Here is a 21,439-nt window from a genome sequence, read left to right as displayed (position 1 = left end):
CAACACCTGAAGGTAGGCCCATAACCCACCAAATAATTACTTGAGGCTCTGTGTCCTATGATGTATGATAAAGAAATGAAAATTTTTCTAGAGCTGAACTGGTTAAAAGGCTTGCCTTTTTCTTATAAACCATACAGTAAAAGAAAATACAGTAACACCTTTGATTTATTACCTGAGAAAATGTTCTTAAGATTTTCAACTGCTGCTGCCAGCTGACTATGCTGGACCACCGCATCTTTCACATCCTTCAAGCTTTCAATGGTATTAATGCTCTGCCTCCAGTCCTTGCTAACATTTCCCAGGGACTGCTGGATGTCTTTAACATCATTCAATGCGTTGTGAAGTTGGTTTAAACCTGTTCTCACACCATCAAGTTGTGACTGAATAGCTGCCTGTAAGAAATTATTAGCACAGTGATTAAAATGTATATTAGGCACTGTATACTACGTACAGTAATTATTTGGAAAATGTTTACCGCTATGCATGTTTTGGTGATTGCCTACTAAGAGCATTGCAGACAACTGCAAGATGGACACAGGACAAGAACATGTAAAATCATATTTATACATAAAATATTCAAAAGATCAAATGATACTTAAACAGTTGTTTCTCACCACCTTTTCATAGTCCTATTACCACTCGGGAAAGCTGTAGTCTTCTACAAAATACAATATGCTCTTAGATAAATGAAGATCTGGAAACTCCAAACTAACTTTTAAGAAAGCTTAACATGCCAGCTTTAAAAGAGTTGTAAAGGCAGAAGGTTTTTTATCTTAATGCATTCTATGCATTAAGATAAAAAAACCTTTAGTGTGTAGCAGCCTCCCCAGCACCCCCCCAATTACTTAACTGAGCCCCATCTCTCTGCAGCGATGTCCACGAGTGTCTTAGCTGTACCAGACACTCCTCCTGATTGGCTGGGACACAGAGATGACCATTACTTTACAGTCTTAGCCAATTGGCTCCTGCGGCTGTCAATAAAAATCAGTCAGCCAATCAGGGGAGAGGGGGGGCAGGGCTTCGTGTCTGAGTGGATACACAAAGCTGACTCCGCTCAGGTGCTCCCATAGCAAGCTGCTGGCTGAGGGGGCTCTCACCAGAGGGAGGGGACAGGAGAGCAGAAGAGGGACCCGAGTAGAGACTGTACAATCACGTTAAAGCAGAATTAAACCCTCCTTTCCTTTATAGTCAAGGAAGCTGCTTCTGTTTGAACTGCAACTGCCATGGTGCTGCACATGTGTTCAGTTATGACACCAGCCACTTGATGGTTTGACAGTTTGGTTGTGGACACAATCAAATATGAGTTTGCATTTCCAGCTTTCCAGGGGCATTTTTCAGGCGCTAAAGGGCTAAAAATAGTGCATAAAAAATAACGCCCCTGCAACCCGAGTGCTTTCACACTGGGGCGCTGCGCTGGCAGGACGTTAAAAAAAGTCCTGCAAGCAGCATCTTTGGGGCAGTGGAGGACCGATGTATACACCACTCCTCCACCGCTCCTGCCCATTGAAATGAATGGGCACCGCTGCCCAAGTGCGTGCAAATCGCTTCGGCAGCTGCGCTTTTAGGGTGCATTTAACCCTCTCTTCGACCCCTAGCGGGGGTTAAAAGTGCCCCGCTAGCGGCCGAATAGCGCCGCTAAAATGACGGTAAAGCGCTGCTAAAATTAGCGGCGCTTTACCGCTAACGATGCCTGCGGCTCAGCGTCAAAGGGCTCTAAGGGTTTGGTTACGCTTTATGATTTAGACTGCTTTCACACTGAGGCACTTTACAGGCGCTATAGCTCTAAAAATAGCGCCTGCATGGGCGCCTGTAAAGCCCAAAGGGTTTCACACTGGAGTGGTGCGCTTGTAGGACACTAAAAAAAAAGTCCTGCAAGCAGCATCTTTGCATCTAAAGTGCCCCTGCCCATGGAAATCAATGGGCAGCGCCGCTGGCAAAGCGCCACTGCAGAGGGGCTTTGCGGGAGGTTTTAACCCCTTTTTTTGATCGCTAGTGGGGGTTAAAAGTGCCCCGCTAGCGACCGAATAGTGCAGCTAAAACGACGGTGAAGCGCCGCTAAATATAGCGGCGCTTTACCACCGACGCCCCCAACACCCCAGTGTGAAAGCAGAATGGAAATATAGAGAGCCTTCGCGCTACTAAGATGTATTAGTGAAATAGCATAAACTAAAATATATTACCAAATCGTGTCATACGTGATCAAATCTCAAAGTGCGTGTAGTGCATTAAGTGTAATCAAATAAATCAACAACAGCTGTCTGCAGCAGAATCTCCAGTGTGAAAGCAGCCGTAGGGCTCATTTACACTTGCTTCGGCTTCAACAAGGCTTTGGACAGGCTTTGTTAAAGCTCTCTGAACGCTAGTCAAAGCTCCTGTCACTAAATAAAATGGTTAGCTTAAAATCCTGTTCACACCTGCTTTTGCGTTGTTTTGGCTTCGCTTCAAAAATTATACCCCATATAGCTTCAGTGGTGCTTCAAATTGGCAAAGCTCGCTTGAAGCCCCACCGAAGCCTCATCTAAGCCCCACCAAAGCCCCACTGAAGCACCAAGCAAAAGCAGGTGTAAACAGGACTGTAAGATAACCATTTTATTTAGTGACAGGAGCTTTGACTGGAGAGAGCTTTAACAAAGTGTGTCCGAAGCCATGTTTTATTTATTTTATTTTATTTATTTATTTCAGGTACTTATATAGCGCCGTCAATTTACGCAGCGCTTTACATATACATTGTACATTCACATCAGTCCCTACCCTCAAGGAGCTTACAATCTACGGTCCCTAACTCACATTCATACATACTAGGGGCAATTTAGACAGGATCCAATTAACCTACCAGCATGTCTTTGGAGTGTGGGAGGAAACCGGAGTACCCGGAGGAAACCCACGCAGGCACAGGGAGAACGTGCAAACTCCAGGCAGGTAGTGTCGTGGGTGGGATTCGAACCGACGACCCTTCTTACTGCTAGGCGAAAGTGCTATCCACTGCACCACCTTACTTGGGCTTCAGCAAAATGGCAGTCTCCAGCAAGACGAAACAGGAACAACGCTGGAGGCAATTTACAGCACACACTAATTTTGGTAGCATAATAATTATTAATCACTTCAGCCCCGAAGAATTTACCCCCTTCCTGACCAGGCCATTTTTTGAGATACGGCACTGTGTCGATTTAACTGACAATTGCATGGTCGTCCGACGTTATACTCAAACAAATTTGATGTCCTTTTTTCCTCACAAGTAGAGCTTTCTTTTGGTGGTATTTGATCACCTCTGCGGTTTTTATTTTTTGCGCTATAAACAAAAAAACGAGCGACAATTTTGAAAAAAAAAGTGCATGTAAACCTCTCCTATACCCAGTGAAGTGAACCGCCTCAGATGATACACAGGGATGAAACATATTGGGGTTGATTTACTAAAGGCAAATCCACTCTGCACTACAAGTGCACTTGGAATTGCAGTCGCTGTAAATCTGAGGGGAAGATCTGAAATCAGAGTAAGCTCTGCTGATTTTATCATCCAATCATGTACAATCAAAAATGCTATTTTTTATTTTCCTTGCATGTCCCCCTCAGCTCTACAGTGACTGCACTTCCAAGTGCACTTGTAGTGCAAAGTGGATTCGCCTTTAGTATAAATAAACCCCATTGTGTTAGAATTTCTACTTCCTCATTCAGCAGTAGAAGTGTAGTCCTGGCATACACTGTGTGACACCTGATTGGAGGAAAGGCAACCCCCCCTCCACATAGGCAGAGGAAGGAAGGAATGTGCAGAGCTGTGCTATGACAAGACAAACCCTCTGCTAATCTATTTATAGCACCCACCCCAACACAAATTTCAGGCTTGTTTAATCTCGGTTGTTGGAGAGCTTGTCAGAAGTTATCATACTGATAACAGAGGAGCGAAACAGCAGAAAGACAGGGGACTTGGGGCTTTGGAGAGATATAAGTAAACACTACAGATATATGTGCCTAGGGAAAAAATTTCAAGAATCGGGTTTACATCCACTTGAAAGAAACATACCCCATGACCATTACTTTACAGTCTTATAGTTTAACACATCTATAATAGAAATTGCAAAGAATGCATTTAACTTGGTCAGCGAGACATGGGCACTGCAGCTTAAATCTCACACAGTTTCATACATCTGACAGAAAATAAATGGCATGGGTGATTGAATTCTGGGCCCAAGTTCACAAAATTGGAAAACTGGAGAAAATGCAGAGCAGGGCAACCAAACTGATAAAGAGGCATGGAGAAGCTCAGCTATGAGGAAAGATGATTAGCTGAACTGAATGTATTCTCTCCTGAGAAGAGGTTATTAAGATGGATTATGAATACCATGTAAAATTATCTAAGTGGTTCATACAGTTGACTTGGTGCAGAGTTATTCACTTTAAAGCGAAGTTCTGCCTGCCCCCCCCCCCCCCCCCCGCAAAAATGTAAAAGTCAGCAGCTACACATGCTGTAGCTGCTGACTTTTAATATTAGCACACTTAGCTGTCCTGGAATACAGCGATGTCGGCACCCCAGCTGATGTTTTTATCAGCTCTTGGCTGCTGCCACCGCCATTGCACGCGAGGGAAACCGGCAGGGAAGCCTCGTAGCTTTACAGCCGGTTCCCTACTGTCTGAAGTGGGGATGGGTACCTGTCAAAAACAGGTACCCGCTACACCCCCCCCCCCCCCCCCCCCCCCAAGAGCCAAAAAGATTTAACCTGTGTACACAGGTTCGTTTAATATCGTTTTTAGGCAGTTGAGGCCTTTTTTGGAAAGCAAAAAAAAATGAGTTCAGACGCTGAGTTTAGAGGCATTTCAAGTGCCAAACGCTTTTAAACACGACTAAACACGGTAACTCGCATTTAGCCACGTTTCGTTTACAGGCGTTTTTCATTTTTGGCTATTTTGAAAAAAAAAAAAAACATTTTTTTTTTCAAACGCTTCTAAACGCAAACGCGGCTAAATGTAAACGTGGCAAAACGTTTTAAACATGGATTACTATCTGTCAAGTTAAATCATTCAGGAGAGGTTGTAAAAACGTCCCATGTACATTAACATTTTCATACTTCAGACAAAAAGGAACTATAGGGTACTTCTACATATGTGACATGATCAGGAGTCTGATGAACATATCCTGCTCAATCCTGCCTTTGATTATTGAATGGTGTCATCATGGGGTTGAGTGCAGGGACAGGAAAAGCTGTTCCACAGAGACAATGTGAAATGGATTAAAAAGTGGGCCTGGGCTACAGTAGCTACAGAATGCTTGTGTCAAGTGCTAGATCATTCACAACTAAACTTGTCTCACACTTTATAAAGGAAAGGGTTGCCTGAGTCTAGTTTGACTTTTTTTTTAATCACTGCAGCCCCGGAAGGATTTACCACCTTCCTGACAAGAGCACTTTTTGCGATTCAGGACTCTGTCGATTTAACTGACAATTGCACGGTCGTGCGACATTGTACCCAAACAAAATTGACATCCTTTTTTTCCCCACAAATAGAGCTTTCTTTTGGTGGTATTTGATCACCTCTGCGGTTTTTATTTTTTGCACTATAAACAAAAGAATAGTGACAATTTTGAAAAAAACGCATTATTTTTTACTTTTTGCTATAATAAATATCCCCCAAAAATATATAAAAAAAATATTTTTTTCCTCAGTTTAGGCTGATATGTATTCTACATATTTTTGGTAAAAAAAAAAAAAATGCAATAAGCGTATATTGATTGGTTTGCGCAAAAGTTATAGCGTCTACAAAATAGGGGATAGATTTATAGCATTTTTTTTTCTTATTTTTTTTTTTTTACACTAGTAATGGCGGTGAACTGCGATTTTTATCGTGACTGCGACATTATGGCGGACACATCGGACAATTTTGACACATTTTTGGGACCACTGGCATTAATACAGCTATCAATGCTACACAAATGCATTGATTATTGTAAAAATGTCACTGGCAGTGAAGGGGTTAACGCTAGGGGGTTAACTGTGTTCCCTGGGAGGTGATTCTAACTGAAGAGGAAGGGGACTGACTAGAGGAAGTGACGGATCATGGTTCCTAGCTAATAGGAACACACGATCTGTCACTCCTCTCAGAACAGAACAGGGAAGTGTGTGTTTACATACACTCGTCCCTGTTCTGTGTCTCCTGCTCACGATCGCTCGTGGCCGGCGGTCATCGCGACCGTCGGCCACGAGCATCAGCACCCCCGCTGTGCGGCGGGGGGGGGCGCGCAGGGGAGCCAACGTCAGTATAACTGTGGCGGCTGGTCAGGAAGCTGTTAAACACATTTTAGTCACACTAATATAGTAGAAAGCTGTTCAAGCATAAGACTCAAAAATTACATAGAATAGAGGCCATTAAAGGACAGCTATTCCTTTAATATATTTGTCCTATATGTAGATGTCTCACCCCTTAGTCCAGCCTACCCTGAAAAATACTTAGCCTTCTCCTCATTGCAGCAATATCTTTATTAAAAAGAGAAGTATGGGTTTTTTAAAAAAAAACAAATCTTATACTCATCTAGGTGGCAGCAGCACCAATCCAATGCTGCATCTGTCCCCTCCGCTCTAACCAGAGAGCAATGACTGTCAGTCAAAGGATCTCTGCTCTTCTTTCCAGTGCTCACTGGATTGCTGGGCTGGGGAGGGAGCAATGCTGAGCGGCTGTGCCAGCTGCCGATCCAGGCATGTGGATGGATCCCAACTATAAAGTTGCAGTTTGGCTTACGTGAATAGGCTGCTGGAATGGCTTAGTGACGTCAACTGACAGCAGGTCACCAGAGTGCAGAAAGAACTGCACTCCTGTGATCCATAGGGGACCTATGGCCAAAAAAGCTTTGGCTATACTTCTCCTTTAAGCAGCAAGTACAGCCTTTGTTCAGAAAATATCCATGCTTGGTCCTGTTCTTACTATGCACACAGACCAGGGCTCCATTTATTCCAAAGGTTGAGCTGTACACATGGAGGCCTCCAGCCATCCACTGGAGTACAGCTCATTGACAGGAATGAATGGGGCTCCTGCGCACATGCATAGTAGGAGGACCTAACACAAACATTTTTCATGCAAAGGTTATACAGTATGGGAATAGGGAGAAAAGTAAGTAAATTAAATAACAGGCTGCCCTCAGGGGTTGGGGTATTACTTAATTGACAACTGTACTGAAGTTGTTGCCCTTTAACTACAAATCCAGCACTCCACTCTCCTGTTCTAGTGTCCGTCCATGCAGCCTCACTGTGTCCGTCCATGCAGCCTCACTGTGCCCGTCCATGCAGCCTCACTGTGCCCGTCCATGCAGCCTCACTATGCAGACTCACCAGTCAGTGCCTGGATTACACACAGCGGGTATCTCCAGCTGTGTCATGGAGCTGAGTCTGAAATGTTCAGCCACGCTGTGACAAAAGTCCTACCTCCTCCTAGACAAGCTGTGAGGGAAGATTACCGTTTGTTTGAACAGTGGGCTGCCATGCCCTAAAAATGAAGTCTGGAGTGGCACGTTTCTGGAAAATTGTATGCACCACTTGAGACTGCGTTTTTAGGGCATGGCAGCCCACTTTTATTTAAAGGTAACGAAATATTTAAAAAAAACAGTAATCTTCCCTCGCAGGGGGTTCGACCATCACTGTATAAACACCAACTTCAGCCTCCTGGCTCACTCAGTGTCAGCTTCATGCTGTTCGGTCGCTGGCCACATCTGCCTGCTACAGACGTGCACACACAGGCTGCCACCTGCAGCCTTAGACTCTATGACTTCCTGTCTCCTGGAGCTGTCTCCTACTGGGACCCTCCCGACCTCCTAGGCCAGACTTCCTGTGTGCCGGGCGGAGCTGTCACCATGTCTGAGCCCTGAGCGCTCTTCCTGGGAGGATTATGAAGCCTACCCACAGGTGTGCAATTAGCAAGCCTACCAAAAATTAAGCGTAACCTGCCAATATACACCGTGACACAGTGTTGGATAGCAACATGGTTTAATATTATACTTCTGGTATTTCGTTTCCTGGTTGATACAGCCAGGGGGCCTAAGATCAGAATAACAATGGCTTGGCTCAAGCCCACCTGCTGTGATATGTGTGATTACAGGCTTCAAAGAGAATAAGAGCTAGATAAGATGGCCCAGAGCTAATCACAGCATGCTTCCTGGAGAATGGGTAGATATTTGAAGGACTACCTCTTGGCAATATCTATTGGATGGAAGGCAAATGGGGATGGCTATGAGTGGGCGTGTATGTTTTGAGTAAAAAGGAGCACACACAGGCAATCTCTCTCTCTCTTCCGAGAATGGTCTTTGCATGAGCCTACTGGCTTGGGACCTTGCTCTGAATGCTGGCTTGGGCCTAAGCCATGTGGCCCAGAGCTCTTTCAACATCTTGAGACCAGCTAATGAGTCTATTCTAAGAGGATGTGATAAGTATATTCTTGTATTATATGTTTGATTGTTGCTATATGTTGTAGATATCTGCTGTTTAGTATATTCCTGTTTTCAAGGGAAATAAATGTAACTTGTTTACTAAGCAGATGTGTTTGTTATATCATTGTGCTTATCAGACTGTTATAGACTAGCTAATTTTATAGGGATAGGCAATTAATACATGTATGCAATAGTTATATAGGCTATATTAGATTGTATAATATTGCATAGATTACACCGTTTGGCACCCTAGAAAACGTGTGAGATTTTTACACAGAATCCACAAACCCTAATGTATTTTTGTCCTAAGTCCCTATAACTAGAACTGAAGGCCGTCTCTACTGTGGATAAAGATTCGCGCTGGTGGTGAAGTCGGAAACCCTGCTTGGATGGTCCTGAAAGTTCTATGAAATATTTCATCAGTGAGCGGACGCGCAAAAATCTGGTGAGATTTTTTGTCTGATACATGTGTATGTGTTAATGTTTATTGTACTGTTAGTGCAAATTGTTAGGCTTGTGTAGCTGGTCAATAGTACTGGTGAGAGTGATGGTTTGATCAACCCTGGTTATCTGATGTAGCCTGAAGATTGACAGGATAAACCACACATCTTTGAGGAAAAAGTGAGAGAAATATAGATTTTTTTATTTAATTTTTTTTAATTAGTTTTTTAAATTTTGGAATATTTAGTTTATTTTTATTTTTCCCCACGAGAGTGTGAAATAGCTGTCTGTTCCAATAGAAGTTCAATGTGGCCTGCGATCTAAGAGGGCTAAGAATCAGTGGTATAGTAAGGCATCGATTAAGAGTCTGCCTTGTGTCTTGGAGAACTACAAGTCACTGTTAGGTTTAAACAGCTTTATCTGTCTGTCTGTGTATCTGTGTGCATTGTGTAAGCAACTGGTTGAGCAACTTCAGTGTAGCTAGTTGCAGATTAGCATATCAATGGAAGTCATTGAAGGTTTCATTAGAAAACACGGCTGTGTTAGATTTGAGTCTATACAAGAGAATGATTTAACACACCAATTCAGCGACCTTTTGAGACAATGTAATACGCATAATGATCTCATACCTAAAATGTTGAAAAAAGGCAGGAAATCCAAGATGGCCAATATTATATGCATTTTGTTGAAGATGAAAGACGTCGTGGAAAAAAAACAAGTCCAATGGTGCGTGGAAAAAAAGCAATTCTTGGAACAGGTAGAAAGTGTAACTGAGACTATAGTAGCAATGGTTGCAAAGGCAGATGCAAATGTTGTTGTTCACATTGAACAATTAGTGACTGAGAAATGTGTATTGAAACAGAGATTAGATGAATTAGAACAAATGTGTAAATTAAGAGAAAGTTGCATTGTCTTTTTGAATCAAAGAGAGGCTGAGAATTTGCGTGTTATCATACTGCTTAGGGAGAAATTACAGGGTGCACAGGCAGCCATAATGGAGTTATCCTCCGAACATGCAAAAGCTGAACAGTCGCAGTGCTCAGCAAAGATGGCTCTAGAACAACAATTTGGTAAACCAGACGCTCTTCTTGCTGCAAGTGATGTTACTATGATAGAGATCAATGTTGGAGATTTAAATAAAAGTGCGATAACTGCGCTTGAAATTGATTCAGTTGAAACAATGGAAACTTCTGATGACTCCTCAGACGATGAAAGTGTAAAGTCTGTTCATTCCAATCATAGTAATGTTATTCAACAATATGCGTTTCCAGCACCATATGCTTGTTGGGCAGCGAATAATGATATCAAAAGAAGATCGCACCACCCTAACATGACCCCAAGGCATTATGAAGTTTATTCTGCCAGATGGGATAGGAATCCAAAGCATGGAGGCCATAGTAATCAAACCCATTTCCCTTTTAAGACCCAAATGCGGAGACTACAAGCTGAAAATCATCAATATGTAGAACAAAATGGAGGTAGCCGCATGGTTATTCGAATGTAGCACTGGGGAAACAATGTTGGCAGCACTTAGTGAGCTGCATGGATGCTAAGAATTTTATGGTCAGTGTTTCCTTGCTATGAATAAGGTTTAGATATGAGCTTCAGGTTTTAAATATAATAGAGGACCTTGATATATTTTTAGTATTTTCAAGGATAAGCCTCTGAATTTTTTTTTTGTTCTAAAAACATTTTTCTGTTATGATTATTGTTTTTTTTTCTCTTCTCTTATTTTTAATTTTTTGTATTAAATTTTTTTTTTTTTTTTTTTTAATTTGTGTTTTTTTTTTTTTTTTGGTTTTTATTATTTGTATTTATTTTATTTTGTTCAGGTGGAAAAATTATTATGTTTAGTCCACCTGAAAGGGGGGTAATTGGATATACCCTTAATTAACAGTTGAATAGATGGTCGTGGCATATGTCCTCCAGCTGAATACATTTTGTTTAAGACAAGAAGTTGGTAGGAAGCCATTCTAGCTGCGGGAGTTTGTTTCTCCCTAAATACAGCCAGCAACAAGACTGGCTGAACATTCCAATATTTGTCCCTGGGCTAATCTACTATTCTGGCTTGTATGTAGTTGGATGCAAATTGCATTGCCATTTTTCCTGAGTAATATGGCAAAGTTTACCAATACTGCTTGCTTAGAATAGGAAAATATGGCAATTGTTCCCCTAGCATTACAATTAATGGGAAAAGGCTTGGGGGACTTAAAAAAAGTCAATTGTCATGATAATTGTGAGTAATCACTGTCTTTGTGTTCCTTGACCAGGGAAGAAGTTAAACTGGTATGGATACTAATGTTTGTGTTTTGTTTGCAGGTCCTTCAAAGTGAGAACAGTGGGCAAATTTAGCAGAACGGGTTAGGTTACTGTAAATGCATAATCGATTATCACATGGTACCATGAGCTCATTAATTAGTAATTGTTTGCAAACAATGAAAAAAATTAAACAATAGTCAGGCATTAATGGATTAAAGCAGGAATCCTCAAACTACGGCCCTCCAGCTGTTGCAGAACTACACCTCCCATGAGGCAATGTAAAACTCTGACATTCACAGACATGACTAGGCATGATGGGAATTGTAGTTCCTGAACACCTGGAGGGCCGCAGTTTGAAGACCCCTGGATTAAAGAGTTATAAATGAAGTTACGAATGTTGTGATGAGGTACAGATGTTTTGTTTTTTGTTTTCCCCATTAACTAATTGGTTTTCAGATCGAAATGAGCACTTACTGTTCTCATGAGAAAAGTCCATGGATGTCTTTGATTAAAAGTTGAGTGTTTGTCATTGTTTTATGGTGGTTGTCTTGTCATGTTGTTTTTGTGTGATAATGGCCAGATTTTTATTTTTTATTTATTTTTTTCTTAATTTATGGTTAGTTATTTGTATTAGTATTTTTTTTAACTTTTATTTTTGTAAACTTTTTTTTATTCAATATTTTTTTTTTTTGGTATTTGTTTAGTAATTTATTTTATTTTTGTTTTGTTCAGGTGGAAAAATTGTTAGATTTAGTCCACCTGAAAGGGGAGTAATTGGCTATGCCCTCAATTAGCAGCTGAATAGATGGTCATGGGATATGTCCTCCAGCTGGATACATTTTGTTTAAGAAAAAAAGTTGGCAGGAAGCCATTCTAGCCTCTGAAGTTTGTTTTATTACTTTGTTTTATGTTCTTTCAGGTGGAAAAAGTTACAAGGTTTACGCTTTGTCCACCTGAAAGGGGAGTTAGTGCATAGGTCTTAAGACACTGATAAATGCATTGTTTTTTTAGTGTTTAAATTGAGTATTTTTGAGAAATAACATTCAAGTTTGTTTTGTTTTTTAATTTTCGATCATACCAGGGGGATCTATTTTAGAGTGGGTTCAGCCTAAAGAAGTCATGGCTCTTTTGATAGTGTGGTCAGAGTTGCAGAAGCCAGAAATAATAGGATTTTTATAACAGCTTACCTGTAAAACCCTTTTCTTGGAGTATATCACGGGACACAGAGGCTCATAGTAATTACTAAGTGGGTTATATCTCACCTCCAGGTGCTGGACACTGGTGTAATCAATTAGACAGGAAGTTTCCTCCCTATATAACCCCTCCCCTACAGGGAGTACCTCAGCTTTTGTAGCAAAGCAATAAGTGTCCCACAAGAGGGGGCGGGAGCTCTGTGTCCTGTGATGTACTCCAAGAAAAGGATTTTACAGGTAAGCGGTTATAAAAATCCTATTTTCTTTATCGTACATCACGGGACACAGAGGCTCATAGTAATTACTAAGTAGGATGTGCTAAAGCAATGCCTAATGAGGGGAGGGAGACACAAATAAAGGTAGACCGCCATCAGACGTGAGGACCTATACTGCTGCCTGCAGTACACTGTGCCAAAAGCGGCATCCTCTTGCCGTTTTACATTCACCTGATAGAAATTAGTAAACCTATGTATAGATGACCAAGTAGCGGCCTTGTAAATCTGAGTCATAAAGGCTTGGTAACACACCGCCCATGAAGCGCTTACTGCCCTGGTAAAGTGCACTCTAAGGAGAAAACCTTTTCTTCAAACCGCAAGCCTGAATAATACATTGACGAATTAGCACTAAAACAACAATTGATTTAGATGCTATCTACCCTATCCTGGGACCTCCAGGTAGCGCCACAAACATTAGTTTTCCATATCTGAGCAGTCACTTCAGATAGGCCTTGACTGCTCTCACTACAACGAGAGAGTGCAACCATTTTAATAGCTGATTTGAATGCTGCCTGCCCATTCTTAGGGTCCTCTGGCAGCACAACAAACGTCAGATTCCCGTATCTTGAAACATTCAGATATACCTTTAACCGTTCTCTCTATATTGAGAGGAATTAACAACTTTCCTTCCACAGAACAAGGTTCTGGTAAAAAGGAAGGTAAGAAACGTGTTGATTCAAATGACTGCTAGATCTTTTTAGGAAAAAGGCTGGGTGAGGATTTAACATCACCCTATCCTTAAGAATAATTAAGTATGGCACTATACAAAAGAAAGCTGCCAACACTGAAACGGAGAACTCCAATTCCCCCGTTAGGAGGATCAAAAGGAATATGATGCATCGGCCCAAGGAGCTGTCCTTGTACGCCAACAAAACTAGACTCAACCCTACGGCACAAGTGCGACTTAACTGGTGGATTTATATGCGTTGTCCCTTGTATAACAGGCCCAAATCAAAGAATGCGAAGCAAGCGGCCTTTGAAAAACAATGACAAAGGCCGAGATCTGACCCTTGATGGTATTCAAGGCTAGCTTCATTTTTACCCCCAACTGTAGGAAGGCAAGAATTCTACCTATGACACACCTCCGAGGATGCCATCTTTTGGTTTCACACCAGGAAACTTAGGCCCTCCAGACCCTATAATAAATGGTCCTAGAGGCCTGCTTTCTTGCATTAATCAGGGCAGTTACCACTGCAGCTGAAAGCCCCGATTATTTAACATGTGGGCTTTAATAGACAGACCGTTAAATTGTAAGGCCGAATGGAATACCGGCCCTTTGCGAAAGCAAGTCTGGACTAGATGGAAGAGTCCACGGTTTCCCTACTGCCAACCTTACGATCTCTGCATACCAGGATCTTCTGGACCATGCCGGGCTAGTAGTATTACCACCTTCCCTTCCACTTTGATCCTGCGTAGAAGCTGCAAAAGCAGCTGAACTGGGGAGAACGTATAAATCAGTGAAAAACTGATCCCACGGGGTCAGTAACACATCTGTCCCATATGCGAGTGGATCCCTAGCCCTTGACACAAAGCTGTCCAACTTCTTGTTGAACCTGGACGCCCAAAAGTCTTATCTGGTCAGAAAAAAGTCAGGGTGCAGAGGCCATTCTCCCGGGAACAATTGTTGACAGCTCCAAAGAGCCGCCTGTCAATTCGATATGAAGATTATCGATAGGAAAGGTACAAGCTCCTCTGCCCAAACCAGAACATGGCCCACTTCCCTCTGGCTGCGTGACTTCTAGTGCCTCCTTGGTAACTGAAGTAACTTACTGATGTGGCACTGTTGGATTGTACCTTGACAGAACAATCCTGTAATCTAAACGCCCAGGCCATTAAACCAGACGTGCCATCGGAAGCTCTAGAATGTCGACAGTCAAGGATCTTTGAGCTTGACCACTTCCCTGGGCAGTGGTCTCCTTCAGGACTGGTCTCCATCCCTAGAGGCCAGCCTTCGTAGCCACCACCTCCCAGGTAACCGGCATGAAGGATCTTCCTTTCTGTCATCTTGCTGAGGTTCCGGCGTATCCCTGGGACCAGACCCTTTGGATAATGCCTAGGTTAGGATCTACTTGTTCCAGGCAGACAGAGTAATGTTTATAGCAGCCTTGAACGAAACTAAGCATATGGAACCACTTTGAATGAAGCCATCTTCCCTAGGACCTTAGCAAAGGTAAATGTAAGCAACTCTTCCTTGCCTAGACCCCTTTTTTGGGCTGAGTTCCAAACACTCCAAGCTCCTTACCAACCGTAAGAAAGTACCTTTAGACTGGGATCCCAACCCAGGAGTTCTAGATACTTGACCACCTAGGTCTCGCCATGCTACCGACTGATCTATCAGCAGCAGATTGCCTCAGTATGCCATTACTGCAATACCCTGGGCCTTTACCCCGGGCACGGTTGCTAACCCGAAGGGCCAGACCACCAACCGGAAGAGGTGCTGTTCCCCTGCAAAGCGCAGACAACCTCTGTAGCCCATGCAAATAAACACATATGCAAACGGCCCGTATGTGTATGAGGCAAGTATTAACGCCATATGCCTCTATGGAAGCGTGCGTTCATGGAAGCATCAATTCATACAAATATATATGTTTTAGGCAAGAACAAGAAAAGTGTGCGCTGTATACACCCATACATATAACACGTGTGCTATGGAACAGGCATCTTGCAAGCAAGCATGCGCTTTATGAACGTGTTATGCAACATTACACAACATGTATCCATGCAGACAAGTATTCCTATGTGAACATAAGGAATCCTGTATATTTAAGGAAAACTTAAATTAACATGCCTTGTTATGCAACCATGCCAATCTAGGCGATCATGCATCCTTATGTGATTCTGCATTTTTTATATGATCAAACACTTTATGCATTATAAGCACTACTGTGCGGACATGTACCCTTGTGTGACCAAGGACTCTTATGTGTTCAAGCACCCTTGTGTGATCAAGCATCTTTATGCAATCAAGCATTTTTAATGCGATTTTAGGCATTTCTGTGCAAACAAGCACTTTAATGTGACCCAGCGTCCTCATGCGACTATGTAAAACACATGTAAATCCATACCAACAGAAAACATGTATCTTTATGTGATGAACAAGAACATGTTCTGTTACTTGTTTTACCTACATGATGTACATTCCAAACCCATGTATTTTATGCAAACATGTGGACTAGTAAAGAGGAAGTTATCCTCCGCCAACGTGCATTTCCGCAATCATGCGATTTAACTGTTTGTGCGTTAGCAACCATGCGCACCAGCAACTGTGCATCTGAGCAGTTGTGCATTTGGCTAGCTTGTAAGCAAGCACCTGCATGAGGATCCTGTGGAGGTTTTCTAGCCTGATGATCAAGCATCCTTATGCAATCAAGCCTTTCTGTGTGACCATGCAACTAGGAGAAAAGAAATCAACGATGCATATCTATACAAACATAAACATGCATCTTTATGTGACCGTGTATCTTTAAGCGATCCTGTCACCTTATGCGATCACGCGTTCTTATGTGATGTGATCAAAAATATAAGCATGTGAAAGTGGAAACTCCTGCGCTGTCGGGGGCGGGCGGCCTACGCTAAAAGGACACTGCTGCAACACCTAAGTACTGATCCAAGGCAGGACAAATAAGACAAAAGTGGGGGAAGATGGTAGTTGCGCTGTGATGAGGGGGGGGGGAGCTACAAAGATGACTACAGTGGCAAAGTGAACTAAAAAAGCAGAAACGGGCCAATGCATGAATGGATCCTACATGCTAAAAGAACATGGTGGAGATGCAGTGCAGTGCAACGTAGCTGATCAACATGACTATAATGTTGCAGGCAGACAAAGCCTAATATATAAAGGTAATTGTGAAACAGTGACTGCTTGAATATAGCAAAGCAAAAATGCATATACTAACACAAATAGGATGAATAATGTCACAATGCAAAAAAAAATAAAAAAATAAAAAATAAAAATAAAAATAAATAAATATATATGTGGGCTAGTGCCCCATTAGCAAAAACGTGCCAAATCCTGGTGAACTACAATTGACAAATCCCTAGGGCAAACATGAATATTAGTTCTATCATCCAGTCCAAAAAACAAAAACTCATGATGAGAGACACAAAACAATTCCAATCGTGAAGGGAAGGGGGATCTTCAGTGAGGACACCTCCGTGTTTGCAAGCCGCTTACCTTACAGCTGTAAGGTGTACAGCCTGTGTTGCAAATGACCCGCAGGTGTAGACGTTCCGTGTATAAGGTAGTGACAATGATGAACATGCTAAGCGAAATATAAAAAATAAAAAGTATACAGCATGTAAAATAACTCTGCGATGACCACAGTGGAGGGGGGGCAAGACACACACAGGGGGAGGTTGCACTCACTTTCATGAAGTGAGTGTGGGCATCAATCCACGAGCGCCGAGCTCGTATGCCTCCAGGGGTATCACCAATCTGGAATCTGTCCCCGTGCCTGGAATCTGGAATATGTCCCCGTGCCTCTCTCCTCAGTGTTCGTCAGGTAGAGTAATGATGTACAGTGTGAGGGGGAAAGAGACGCACATAGCGTGATCCCATATAAAAGGTATATTTATTTAATAAAACAAGTCCAATCAACTTACATTTAAAACAATGCTGCAGTGTATAGTAACTACGAGCGCCGAGCTAGACAAACAGGAGACAACCCGAAAGTGGAGGGATATATTCAGCATGATATTGGGGAAATAGAAGCTGGGATGGGTGTTGTTAATGGAGTAGGCATCGGTATCCTGAGAAACAAACTCTCAGCCATAGCTTAAGCGGGGCTTTGTTACTCAGAGAGATTGGTGGCATCCTTAATAACATTCAACAAAGTCACATAAACACCCAGGTTAAAGTGGCTCCGGATTTTGGTCAGCCATGTTGAGAGGTCGGTAGAGAGTGTGATGGTATAGGACAGAAATCTGTCATTGGCTCTGGTGTGCACGCAGGGGCAGGTGGGAGTATGAACCAACATCAAGCTGATTGTACAGTCTCTGTATGAGGGACAGTGGCCTGATGAGTTAGCATCGCCGCTCAGTAAGACTTTGCCAAAACACGTTGCTTACACTAGTCCAAAGTGGTGGTCGAATGCCTGGATGGGCTGTACTAGTTTGGATTGTGAAAGGTGTTATGCTGTATGATCCCATATACAGAAGTGCAGACTCGGTCTGTATATTTGGTGGCATCAATGGGCTTACTGACTGGGGATTCTATCTTGTTGCATTTGAGGCTAAATTACCCATATGTGATTTTATTTATTTATTTTATTTATTTCAGGTACTTATATAGCGCCATCAATTTACGCAGCGCTTTACATATATTATACATTCACATCAGTCCCTATACCCTCAAGGAGCTTACAATCTAAGGTCCCTAACTCACATTCATATCTATACTAGGGCCAATTTAGACCGGATACAATTAACCTACCAGCATGTCTTTGTGTGAGAGGAAACCGGAGTACCCGGAGGAAACCCACGCAGACACAGGGAGAACATGCCAACTCCAGGCAGGTAGTGTCGTGGTCGGGATTCGAACCAGCGACCCTTCTTACTGCTAGGCGAGAGTGCTACCCACTACACCACTGTGCCACCATGTGATAAGAGAAGATGGAAGCTGGAGGCAGGTTGATATTTCCCCATGGTCGGAAGCATAACCATGACGTCCTTTGTATGCCAGGTCAATACATGGTGGTGATCGAAAAATGTTGGGAAGATATTTCACTCTGTGTTCTGGATGGAGAGATCATTGCTGGGAAGGAAGCACCTGGGTATTATTTGGGACATAGACAAGTTTGTTTATTTGTCCTAAAGAATACCGAGGTAACGTTAGTCATGGAATTAGAGGGTTCCTTGAACCTAACCATAGGTAGAGGTGCATGGTATACCCTGGGCATGGTGTCTGAAATCCAGGAGCAGGGATGGAATTGTGTGGGTTTTGTCATTGTTGCAGATTTATATGTGTTGTTAGACTCAAAATTTATATAGAAGGGTCTCCCACTTATCTATGCAAGCTGGGGGACAAATTGACGGTCAGATCTCTTCGTACAAGTTAGAGGCTTTGCTGCCAATTCAGAGCCCTGAAGTACCGCAAGCATGCCAAGTTGCGGTAGGGAAGACATTGTGAGCAAGCCTGCCTAATCCCAACCCGTATTTACAGTAAAGGGTTACAGGAGGTTGGGAGCGGGATTCATAGTTGAAGGGGTCACGTATATATGTATATATTATGGTAATGGGTTGATTTAATGTTATGGTATAGTGTGACCTATGTGTATTGTAGGTTAGTAATATGGGTGAGTAAGGCCCTCCTCAAGACACTGTATCGGAAAACTGATTAATATGTTGCTCTGAGTGTGTGCTGGTGAATGGTGAGTGAATGGACACCCCTTGCCTGTACTGCATCCCGTCCTGAAGATACCGGAAAGGAGAAAATATCGAAGATACAGAATGGTGACATGGAAGCGGTCGCTGAAGAATGATGGTGGAGTGTCACTCAGTGGCAAAGCAGCACGTGTTGGAAAGTGCAACGCGGTAAGACCATTATGGACTATTCCATAGGAGCTGTTTCTGAAGCACATATTGAAAAGCACAACACGGTGGGACCAGTATGGACTGTTCAATAGGAGCTGTTTCTGAAACATATGTTGAAAAGCGCAACACTTTAAGACAGTTAAGGACTATTCCATAGGTACTGGTTCGGAAACACGTTGGGGAGCGACACGCGTTAAGACAGTGATGGACTGTTCAATAGGAGCCATGTCTGAAGAAGGGTGGTATGTGCCCTTCAGGCGCAAAGCGGAATATGTTGGATAGCAACATGGTTTAATATCATACTTCTGGTGTTTCATTTCCTGGTTGATACAGCCAGGGGGCCTAAGATCAGAATAACAATGGCTTGGCTCAAGCCCACCTGCTGTGATATGTGTGACTACAGGCTTCAAATAGAATAAGAGCTAGATAAGACGGCCCAGGGCTAATAGAGATGATTCATGGACAAACGCTGCCCCTAGTGGACAATACAGCATGCTTCGTGGAGAATGGGCAGATATTTGAAGGACTACCTCTTGGCAATATCTATTGGATGGAAGGCAAATGGGGATGGCTACGAGTGGGTGTGTATGTTGTGAGTAAAAAGGAGCACACACAGGCAATCTCTCTCTCTCTTCCGAGGCTGGTCTGTGCATGAGCCTGCTGGCTTGGCCATCTTGGGACCTTGCTCTGAATGCTGGCTTGGGCCTAAGCCATGTGGCCCAGAGCTCTTTCAACATCTTGAGACCAGCCAATGAGTCTATTCTAAGAGGATGTGATAAATATATTCTTGTATTATATGTTTGATTGTTGTTATATGTTGTAGATATCTGCTATTTAGTATATTCCTGTTTTCAAGCGAAATAAATGTAACTTGTTTACTAAGCAGATGTGTTTGTTATATCATTGTGCTTATCAGACTGTTATAGACTAGCTAATTTATAGGGATAGGCAATTAATACATGTATGCAATAGGTATATATCTCCACAACATATATTATTATGGTGCCTCAGAAAGTGAGGGTTCTACTCTTGATAAGCCAAAATTTTAATACAATATTCATTGTGTGAATGTGTGATATTACTCTGGCTGTATGTGCTTTTGTTATAGACTTGCTTCGGCTGTTGCTGGGGAATTGTGCCTTCTGTATATCTCTTACATATTCACCTGTATTTGTGTGCTAAATAAAATAAAAACAGCGTGGCTGTGCAGGGCTCCACCCACACAGCCATGTCATTCATTGACAGATATCTGTGAATGAATGAACTACAAGTCCCATCTTCCACCGCGGCAGATGGCTTGTAGTTCTCTATTACCTACGAGAGTGATGATGGGCCCCCTATTATTGTTCATTTGCTCTTCTTGCACTTCAGTAACTGTCTGCCCACATGGGAGATATGGTAAGACAGTTCTACCGAGTGTTTGCAGGAGCCTAGCATTGCACCCAGGATCCCCTGGTGACGGGTGCAATGCTTTTCAGGCTACAGTGTAAAAAAAATAATGAATGCACATTTTTTACCTGAAAAATGACTGTATGTGCATTTCATATTTTTTTTTACAAAAGGTGAACTTAGCCTTTAAAGAACTAACAAATTAAATCCTAACTTCAGCTAACCATTTAACCGATTGACAAGCAACCATTATACTGTGGCAGGTCGGCACGTTCCCGCAAACCATGGTAGCTGTACGTCGGCCCTTTAAGCGGGGATTTCAGGGGCGCGCACTCACTGCACTGCGGGATTGCCGATGCGTGTGACCGGTGGTCAAAATGATGGCTGGCCACGAGAGCCAGAACAGAGACGTGTGTGTGTAAACACACAAATCCCTGTTCTGTGAGGAGAGGGCAGACAGCTTGTGTGTTCATACTAGCCAGGAACAACGATCTCCTCTAGTCAGTCCCATCCCCCTACAGTTAGAACACACACAAGGGAACACAGTTAACCCTTTGATCGCCTCCTATTGTTAACCCCCTTACCTGCCAGTGATATTTACATAGTAATCAGTGCATTTTTATAGCACTGATCGCTGTAGAATTGTCAATGGTCCCAAAAATGTGTCCGAACTGTACGCCATAATGTCGCAGTCCCGAAAAAAAAAAAAAAAAAAATCGCTGATCACTGCCATTACTAGTCAAAAAAAAAATAATAATAAAAATGAAATCTGTCCCCTATTTTGCAGACACTATAATTTTTGCGCAAACCAAACAATATACGCATTTAGCGATTTTTATTACTAAAAATATGTAGAAGAATACATATCGGCCTAAACTGAGGAAGAAATTAGCTTTTTTTTAAAAAATATTGGGGATATTTATTATAGCAAAAAGTACAAAATATTGTGT

The 21,439-nt window shown here is 42.5% G+C and overlaps 1 protein-coding gene across 1 annotated transcript in view; it reads right to left on the bottom strand.

Moving 5' to 3' along the window:
* Positions 1–21,439, bottom strand: part of EXOC3 (exocyst complex component 3) — a 569,566-nt gene that overhangs the window by 340,398 nt on the left and 207,729 nt on the right. Inside the window, exon 3 of the mRNA XM_073630729.1 lies at positions 173–392. Within this exon, the coding sequence (XP_073486830.1) occupies positions 173–392 (220 nt within the window). The remainder of the gene's footprint in view (positions 1–172; positions 393–21,439) is intronic.

Source organism: Aquarana catesbeiana, linkage group LG05, assembly GCF_042186555.1.
Source record: "Aquarana catesbeiana isolate 2022-GZ linkage group LG05, ASM4218655v1, whole genome shotgun sequence".
In the NCBI taxonomy this organism is placed as follows: domain Eukaryota; kingdom Metazoa; phylum Chordata; class Amphibia; order Anura; family Ranidae; genus Aquarana; species Aquarana catesbeiana.
The sequence above is the reverse complement of the archived record's forward strand: the minus strand, read 5'-3'. Positions and strand labels throughout refer to the sequence as shown.